This window comes from Melanostigma gelatinosum (assembly GCF_949748355.1).
Source record: "Melanostigma gelatinosum genome assembly, chromosome: 19".
NCBI lineage: Eukaryota > Metazoa > Chordata > Actinopteri > Perciformes > Zoarcidae > Melanostigma > Melanostigma gelatinosum.
In genome coordinates, this window is record NC_136652.1 from 12,867,491 (window position 1) to 12,877,101 (window position 9,611).

General features: G+C 43.9%; 1 protein-coding gene across 1 annotated transcript; it reads right to left on the bottom strand.

The window, feature by feature from the left end:
• Positions 1-4,044: 4,044 nt before the first annotated feature.
• Positions 4,045-9,326, bottom strand: prep (prolyl endopeptidase). The gene is made up of 14 exons (XM_079290974.1): positions 9,149-9,326; positions 8,715-8,789; positions 8,164-8,297; positions 7,944-8,074; positions 7,625-7,834; positions 7,418-7,539; positions 7,222-7,327; positions 6,889-7,080; positions 6,553-6,750; positions 6,200-6,303; positions 5,720-5,951; positions 5,505-5,636; positions 5,245-5,401; positions 4,045-4,591 (listed from the first exon to the last, which is right to left on the bottom strand). Exons 1-14 carry the CDS (start codon positions 9,188-9,190, stop codon positions 4,297-4,299), a joined length of 2,130 nt encoding a protein of 709 aa, XP_079147100.1. The 5' UTR covers positions 9,191-9,326; the 3' UTR covers positions 4,045-4,296.
• Between the last annotated feature and the right edge of the window lie 285 nt (positions 9,327-9,611).

Genomic DNA, 9,611 nt, shown 5'->3' on the forward strand with positions numbered 1-9,611 from the left:
CCAGAGCCTTTCTTTAGAGTTGAAAAAAAAGAAAAAGGGACTCACCTGTAGGAGCGGGTGCAGACATCTTCCCCTTTTTTCCCCGGCGTGAATGAATGAGATGGCACAGGCAGAACAAACGCTTCTCCCGGTGTCCCTTTCAACGAGCAAATGTGGAGGAAAGCGGAGGTTCCGTCTGCTGTCGACGCTCCAGTTTGAATTACATGTTTAGGGCTGACTTTAACCTGGCGTGTGAAGCCAAGTGACCGGCTGGAATCAAAGAGATTTTCCGTGGATGAATATTTTATACACGGTAACACAAGACGCAGCAACGTGAGGGGCAGGCGTGTTCAGTTTTTAAAAGGGTCCCCAGCAGATTGCATGGGAGCCTGTGGCACTCATCTGGAGAATCATCTCCAAAATGATCCGGTAGTTGAGGCGCATTTTTCATTGACAGCCCCCATTTTTTTCCCCCCACAAAATGCTGCTGCTGATCTCAGTCAGTGCCGGTAAATCTACTGCTTTCGGCGTTTTTTTTTGTGTGAAAAAGACTCCCTCCTCTGCGAAATGTTCCAAGAGTCAAGATATTCTCATTGGTAAATTTGAATCCAATCTCCTGCATGTCTCAGAGCTTTATCATGGCTCTTCAAACCATGTGGCATTCGTGGCCTCCCCCACCATGCGCACAGACTTCCCCCACCTCTTTCTCTCCTGTTGATGAGGATCCATACTTCACATCTCCCACCCAGCTTGTTCAAAAGCCGTTTAAACTATTAGACATCATTAAAACACTTCATCTTCCAGTGAAAGCATGCCGATGCGTAATTTCGCATTAAAAAAACGATACAGAGGGACACACACACTTTAATGTAATACTATAAATTAGCAACCCCAAACCCTCCCTACTGATCTGACATCTGCTCTTCGCTCACTCGGCCTTGTGTCCTCACAAAGCAGTGGGCTACAAGTAAACTGTTCCCAGACCAGGGCTTGGGAGTCGATAAGACCAAAGAGTCAAGAGAGACAGAAGACTGAAATAAATAGCGCCATCCATTGGCTCGCAACAGACAATCACCTGCGCCATTCTGCATCTAAAAACACTGTAAAGCCAAAGAGACGTTGATGTGTTTTTAATCAATTAAATACACGCAAGGCCTCGAAGTAATACAATGATACGACAGAAAATCAAGCCACAGTAAAATAAGGGATCAGCTTCTATCTTGGGAAAGTCAAAAATCATTCAAACAAAAAGGTTTAATGCGATATTTCAACTTCAGAAAACAAAAAGTAAAATTACAACTATTGTAGCAATAACATTGACATGTAGTTGGGAGTTATTTAATTATGTGTCCTTTGCCGAGTTATATAGTTCCTCAGCAGTGGCTGAGCTGCCATTTCCGGTTGGCGCATTAATATTTCAGTAGGATCACAGGTAGGTGTGTGTGTGTGTGTGTGTGTGTGTGTGTGTGTGTGTGTGTGTGTGTGTGTGTGTGTGTGTGTGTGTGTGTGTGTGTGTGTGTGTGTGTGCTCATTGGGTATTTCAGAACGTCTTCAAATATGTTCGTCAGTCAGACATTAGCACGCGCTCCAGCAGTCTCACGACACTTTTTAGGACACAAGTTGACAAAATCAGTCATCAGTCTGGGATGTTGGCCTACTGCGGGGTTCCACAGGCCTGTCACGCGCCCTCTGGTGGTTAATTATTCTCTCGTGCACGCACATACATCAATTATTTCAGGGAGATTGGGCTTTTGTTGAGAATCCTCTCTGTTCTCAATTATGCTTACTTCTCAAGTAAGTGATCGAACTACACAGTATCATAGCAGCCTATTGACTGTGTCACATGTTCTTATCAAACTCTGTCTTCATGGTGCTTATTGGTTGAAAATGTGTTTTTTGTCATAAGGAATAATGTATTAATATTAATTCCCACATGCATACCATGTGTTTCTTAAAACCTCATTAGCTATGATGTGGAAAGTTGAAAATGTATTTTTAAAATGAGCTTGTTGACATTTTGACTGTAAACAGTATTTAGTCCACTTACCTTTTATTCCATTAATTTACTCTAAAGGTGAGTCCCAAAGAAGCTCGTTAACAAGTGGATTTCTTTCCACATAGAGCTGAAAGTTAAAAAAGATAATTTAGTTCGAATTAAGTGAGTAAGAAACACAATTGTATTTAAAGAAATGCAAGTGATGTAATTGCCTGATTCTGGTTTCATTTTTTCAGGATATTTAAGTTGTTTAAAACAGTTTCAAGCTTCTTAAAAACGTTTCCTGGAACATTTTACAAATATATTGACTTTAATTGTGTGGCACTGACGAATCTGAATATCTCCATCAAATTCTTAAAATCCCACACTCAAAAGCTTTTTTCATTGAAATGATAATTTCAGTTTGGATTTTTCCACGTTGAACGAGAAAAATAATTTTTAACAAACATTTCAATCTTCTTAAAAACAAAAAAAGATTGATGTGCATTTCCCTTTTCTTGGACTGAATCGAGAATGATTTCTACGTTTATTTTACAAAACCACTGTGAAAGTATGTGTGAAAATGATGAATTATATCAGGTAATGACAGAGTCATATTGATGAAAGAAGTACTGTATTTGTGTGTTAATAATTAGAATCAAAGGCTCTTTTAGGACGGTTCTCGCCTCCTAAATTCTCTTAGCTGGTGAGGCCTTACAGCCTTTGCTTTTTTCTCACTGGCATTAAGCAATTGAAACGTATTTTAAAGAAAATGCCTTAATAAATAGAGAGAAATTAGAGTGACTGTTGAGAACAATAAAAATGGTAAACTCAAACAAACAGTCTTCTAATTACGTTGTTTTGTAAATCATGTACACTTACAGCCTTTCACTTCAATTTAATGTGTAATTTATGCTCTAAACAGGAAGTTATGCATTCAAATGAAAAATAAATAAATGGAACATTCATGAAAAAAAAGTTTGTCTTTTGCTTCTGTGTTGTGATTTTAACTTCTGTTCGGGAATGAGTTTGGACAAACTCAGGTGGAGGACCTGCCATTTGTGTAGTATTTTCACAGTAACTGCACTACAAAACATGAGCATGGGACATCAGAGAAGTTCGTGAACATGAAACGTTGGATGTTGAGTAATCCACATGGGGCCCTCTGTCAGACCACCCTCATTTTCTGCTGCTGCTGCTGCTGCTGCTGCACGTGTTGGTCATTTTCAGAGTGACTGCCCCCTGGTGGAAGACCTGAACATCAAACAGGACTGGAAGCAGCCACGATATTACAGGGAACATTAAATCTTAAGACACTGGAGTCAGCGTCCACAGTGGAAATAGAACAATACATCCGACTCTTAAATAAAACTTCTTGTGCTTCTACTCTCACTTTCTGTTCTCGTCACAATACAATCATTTGGACAAATCCAATGAAAAATGAACTCGTGAATAAAAGTTTTTAATAAGTGTTTTTATTTTAGAGCTCAAGCAGCACTTTCCTCTATCACCAAATATATTTCGTGATGACAGAATAAATGAGCACGATGAATTACCGTTTAAAAAGTTGTTTATTGTAATGTAACATTGTATTTTATTCCCTTTAAAAGGTAAACAACTAGCACATGTCAAGAGGTAGAAATCATCATCAGTCTGAAATAAATGTGGAGACTGACATTCTCTCTCTCGCTCACACGCTCACACGCTCACACACACACACACACACACACACACACACACACACACACACACACACACACACACACACACACACACACACACACACACACACACACACACACACACACACACACACACACACACACACACACACACACACACACGTTTCGTGGTGTCATCATTTGCACTATACTTGTACATGCTGGAGTCATTCAACATCCACAGCCTCCATTCTGTACACAAATGTAAAATAAATAATACGCATCATGCTGAAGCACCCAGAGGATGCAGAAACAATCCAACTAATAACCTTTTGCCACTTTGATCTCGACTGATAATTGCTGATTGGCCGATTACTGTGACAGTAGGTACCCCCTTCCTTCTTTACACACACATCACTGATAATGTAGTTATTCTGTTTCCTTAGGACTACAAACATGGCCTATAGGAGAGGGTTGGTTAGCTGGTGGGTGCTGCATGTTGGCTTAAAGGTTGTGAGCAGGTGGGGGGGGGGATGGAAGGACAAAAATAGATGAACACAAATGAAAAGATGTACCGGTAGTAATGGTGGCTGGGTAAACGGGCGTTAAAAGATCTAATACAGTGTTGGTGTGAAGTTATAAAGAACAGCTGGTGTGGGCAGTATTCCAAAGATGATGAACTTATTTGACCCAGGAGATGTTGAGACAGCGAGCGATGAAGGCGTAGGTGTCGGCCACCTCCTGGATGACTTTGCTGGTGGGCTTGCCGGCGCCGTGGCCCGACTTTGTGTCCACGAGGATGAACAGAGGGTTCGTCTGCTTGGGGCTGCGGCCTACAATGTGCTGCAGGGTGGCGATGTATTTGAGGGAGTGGAGAGGCACCACGCGGTCATCGTGGTCCCCCGTCAGCAGGAGCACCGCCGGATACTCGACCCCGTTGCCTTCTGGGACGCGGATGTTATGGAGCGGGGAGTATCTGGCAAAGAGGAGCAGCGGGAAGGTGCGGAGTTCAGATATTAGCACAAGTGTAAGGCAATATAAAAACAACCCGTTTGTCGGTAAGGGCTGCAGATAAAACGGCTTAAAGTTACTACGAGGAACGTTTAACTGGTTATGAAGCACAAAGAAAAGCCGCCAACTCTCTCATTTTAGACGCAGAAAGCAGAATAGATGTGGTTTCTGCTTGAAAAATGCATGAAATTATTTATAGATTATCAAAATAGTTGCCTATTAATTTTGTTTTCATCCACATCAGTTTCTGCTGTGCGATGTTACATAAATTACACTTTTTATTGTAAGTCAATCAGGTTTGTCGATATTGAGTTATCGATATCAAAGCACGCGTGTGACTGTTGATCCCAGAAGAAGCATAAATACTTTGGTGATGTTCGTCCCCTCAGAAGATAACAGCTGTTGCAAAATATGAGTTTTAGCATGTACGCAAACACACCACATGCTGCATCAATACAGTAGCTGTATGCAGTTTGTATGATTGCACTGTAGAATAGACAATACACGTTGTTTCTCTTTATTTATGTTCGAATTAACATTTCTACCTCGAGGGTGTGGCTGTAAATGAGTCCGTTGACCCTAACTTTCACTTTGACACGTCGGCTGCTGAGCACTTACTTCATGAGACAATCAAACTGCTCTTTGTTTTCAGAACAGCCGAAGTCTGTGGTCCAGGCGTGGCCGATGGTGAACTTGTGGAACTTCAGCATGTCCATGACGCCGACCTGAGCGACAGCACAGCCGAACAGCTCCGGCCGCTGGTTCACGCAGGCCGCTGAGAGAGGAACACACACAGTCAGACACACCGGGTACTACAACCGTTTGAGGACTCTAGCTCTGTACAGGCCGTGTTGTTCCTCAGCCAGACGTTGACATACCTACAAGCAGGCCACCGTTAGAGCCTCCGTTTATCGTCAGCTTGGAAGGAGAAGTGTATCCCTCTTTGACGAGATATTCAGCCGCACACTGGAAGTCTGTGAAGCAGTTCTGCTTGTTGGCCAACATGCCAGCTTAAAAAAAGGGGAAAAGTATGTGAATGAGGGGGCTTGCACGGGATTCAACAAAGGAGATGGATGAGCACAATCCCTCTCACCTTTGTGCCAGGTCTCCCCATACTCCCCTCCTCCTCGGATGTTGGCGACAGCCAGGACTCCTCCCAGATGTCGGACAAAGATGAGTCGGGAGACGCTGTAGCTTGGTGTGATGGAGATGTTAAAACCACCGTAGCCGTAGAGAAAACCCGGATGGGAGCCGTCCAACTTGATGCCCTTCTTGTGAACGATAAACATCGGGATTTGAGTGCCGTCCTTGGAGGAATAGAAGACCTGGTAAAAAAAAAAACATGGAGGAAGACACACAATCAGGAACACAAATAGGACTGGAAACAGAGCCAGGAAACGAGAGGGAATAGGTGCCTTGGGAGACATATGGGAGCAGTGACTCTGGTATTAACACACAAGTTATCTTTATTCGTGTTTGTCCGGGTGCTAATGAAAGAAAGAAGAAAAGAAGCAGGATCTCACGCTAGAAATGATGGAAACAGAGAACACAAACACAATGAGAGGTTCGTTACCTGGGTGGTCTGGTAGTCTGAGGGGCTGAAGCCTTTGACAGTGACCTCTCTGAAGATGTGGGGCTGCAGCGGCTCCTGAGTCAGGTCGCAGTGGTAAATGATGGCTGGATGCCGGAAAAGAAAAACAACAATCTCATTTGCTCTAAAATCTTTAAATCAGTTTGACGATATGTGGCAAATGTATCTAACTGGAGCACATTTAACTATAATTGTTGAGCAGTTTTTTCTTCTCCCCCGTTAAACAAAATTTTTTTTTTTACAGCAAAAATAATGTTATAAAGTGACACAGCATCTCCAACCACAACACAAACCGAGCGGTTACATACACATATATGTATTTGGTGATGTCATACCTGGGGAGAGGAAGGAGGTGAAATAGTAAAAGATCTCGGAGTCCCTCTTCCGTCCCGTGAAACCCACCACGGAGCCGACCTCGAGAGGGAAGGTCCTCAGCTCCTCCCCCGTGCTCAGACGGTACATTTTTAACACATTCTTCACGTCGTGGAGGAAGCACACAAACAGGTAGCTGGAGTACGTACAGGTGGCGAACACTGCAGGCCAGACATGGCCAAGGGAAGACATCAAGTAAGAAGTTTCAAAGGTGTATTTCAATGGACATCAAAAGGAATTTTAACACCCATCCCTAATGTGATGGTAGTACAGGTCACACGAGTGCTGCAGCAGCTCACCAATCACATCCTTGTCGTGCTGAGGGATGAGCTCCTTCCAGTTGCTCTGAGCGGGAGAGGCAAAGTCGATGTTGATGAGGCGGTAACGCGGGGCGTCTAGGTTGGTCTTGAATGTGATCAACGTGCCCTCATTGGTCACGTACTCGTACTCGGCGTCAAAGTTGTCGATTAGCTTCACCCATGGCAAAAGTCCTAAACATGAGAGGAGGATTTAAGTCCTGCAACATGCACACAACGACTGTGACTGTCAAAAAAACAACGAGGAAGTGCTTCTTGGATCAGACAGAGAAAAATGGAAACCGTTAGTTTACCAGCAAATGCTGTGTAACGTACCTGTAATACCCTGAGGAGTGGTTTTAAGGTCACAATACCACAGTCTGTTGACCGGATCACAGCCTTCCCTGATAGACAGCAGCAGGTACCGGCCATCGTCCGATACCTGCAATATACAATGAACACATGCACTTTGTCTGCCTTCTTCATTTGTTTTACATTGTGTAGGAGCAGGAAAAGAAAGATTCTGGGATACCTCAGCTCCACCCATCCATTTGGGGTAGTCAGGAAATTCCGCGCACAGCACGTCCTCAGACTGCGGAGTCCCCAAAACATGGAAGTACAGCTTCTGGTGCAGGTTGGTGGAGGTCTCAGTGCCTAGGAGAGAAAACATTTTACTCTCAGCATTGCTCCCAAGACGTGGGAGTACAGCAAAGTTATGTGTTTGAATATTTGACCTCACCGTCACTCTTGCCCTCCTGCTTTGGGTAGGAGTTGTAGAAAAGTCCCTTCCCATCATGAGTCCAGGACATGCAGCTAAACTTGACTCGCTCCAGGCGGTCCTCCAGAGGCTTGGCACCTTCCACCTGCAGGAAGCGAATCTCCACCCAGTCCGAACCACTGGCGCTGGTGCCATAAGCCAGGTACTCCCCGTCCTCAGAGAAGGCGTATCCTTAAAATAGGAACAGAACAGCCCAATTTATGAAAGACATCAGGGAGAGCAGACGTTAAGTAAAAGAATACAATGAAAGCTGGAATAAAATACAGTGCTTTGTTGATACCTCGCAGGGCAACGGTTCCATCGTCGGAAAAAGTGTTTGGATCCAAGAAGACTGTCGGCTCGGCATCCAGGCTCTCCTGCAGGTACATCACACTCTGGTTTTGGAGGCCGGTGTTATAAAAGTGAAAGTATCTGAAAATTGAGTGGCGGAATAGTTAAAGTACAAACGCTTTTCACAGGTATGTGCTATACAAGCGTGTCATTGAAGTGCTGTGGCTCACCTGTTGCCCCTCTTGAAGGGACAGCTGTACTTGGGGTAGTCGTACAGCTCAGTCATGCGCTCCTTGAACAGGTCTCGCACCTGGCAGCGCTCCAAGAACGGCAACGTCAGCTGGTTCTGAGCGCTGACAAAGGCCTGGAGGAGGAACACACAACACACCCAGAGGTTTTATGAATCAATGTACTACAATCTCTGCAGTCAGTACAAACAAGCAGATGCACTGATTTATCTGATGACTTTTGCTGAGTACAACCAGAACAGGTGTTTTTATAAAGCAGGTTCCAGGTTTTACTCAACTCATGTATCCAGATCATTCAGTGACATCAACACATCTGAACACTGGTTGTTATGAGTGACTTTAATGATCTGCAGAACACAACCAGTGCCAGTATTAACGGCAAGAGTGACTTGTACCACTAATCAATCATAAAACACGAGATTAGCAAAATATCAGAACAGAAATAATAACAGTAAATCTTGTGCGTCCTCAGTTAACAAACTGCCATTCTAGCTAGATATATGTCAATAAACAGGAATAAGGATGAACGTTACCTGTGTCTTCTCACTGTCCGGGTCCTCCAGCCAGCTGTATGGATCTGGTACTTTGGACCCATGGTACCCATCCACCTGAAACAGGTGAAACAGTAACGACTGTGAGCTAGCTAACGTACGTTTAGGTGTGGCAAAAACGAGGACAGACTACCAAGCTGGCACGTCCCGCTGGAGGGTTAACAACGTTTGCCAAACAGCAAAGGAAATGTCAGCTAACGTTACAAATAAACACTGTAACATTAGTGAGTCACGGCCCTCCGGGGACCCCCGGCTGTGCGTTTCGTCAACAAAGTCAGTGTGGGTTGTCAAAGCAGGCTAAGCTAACTAGCATAGTAACAAAGCAGACGCTCACTCCGATGAATGAAAAAGCATGATGATGAAGCATCCCCGGCGTATTAGCACGCTAGGCTAGTTAGCTAGCCACATTTACTTACGACTGCATCGTCACGGTCAGACTGTGGATACTGAAAGGCCATTTTGGAGGACAGTTTTCGGGAATTGCGTAAGAAAAAAAAGTTGCCTCAGAGACTGAAACGGTGTTTTTGAAATAACGCTGTGGATCCTGTAAAACATCAATTTATGGCGCTGGAGATTTTGGCAGATGCCCTGCTTACAAACAGCCAACGAGGATTTAGAAGAGAATACCGCAGGTTGTTGTGGGATCAGACCAACTGTTATGGCGCCCTCTACCGACGAAAGATAGGAACAGAACTCACAGAAGATCGGCTGAATAATGAAAAAGGGCAGTGTGCATTTATAATGAGGCTAAAAGAGGGCTCTTCGGTTAATATAACACGCAGGCTCGTTGTAATAAGCCACATATTTAATTTACCCTTTGATACATTCATGAATAACTGAAAGAGTCTGTGACTAATTAACCCATGGTTTTACATGGTG

What these genes read in the sequence shown, in the direction of transcription:
- prep (XM_079290974.1), bottom strand. Translation starts at nt 9,190, where the DNA reads ATGGCCTTTCAGTATCCACAGTCTGACCGTGACGATGCAGTC. An exon ending in CCCTTCAAGAGGGGCAACAG is followed by an intron (nt 8,075 to 8,163) that starts GTGAGCCACAGC and finishes CTCAATTTTCAG; the next exon opens with ATACTTTCACTTTTATAACA. An exon ending in TGGGGAGACCTGGCACAAAG is followed by an intron (nt 5,637 to 5,719) that starts GTGAGAGGGATT and finishes CCTTTTTTTAAG; the next exon opens with CTGGCATGTTGGCCAACAAG.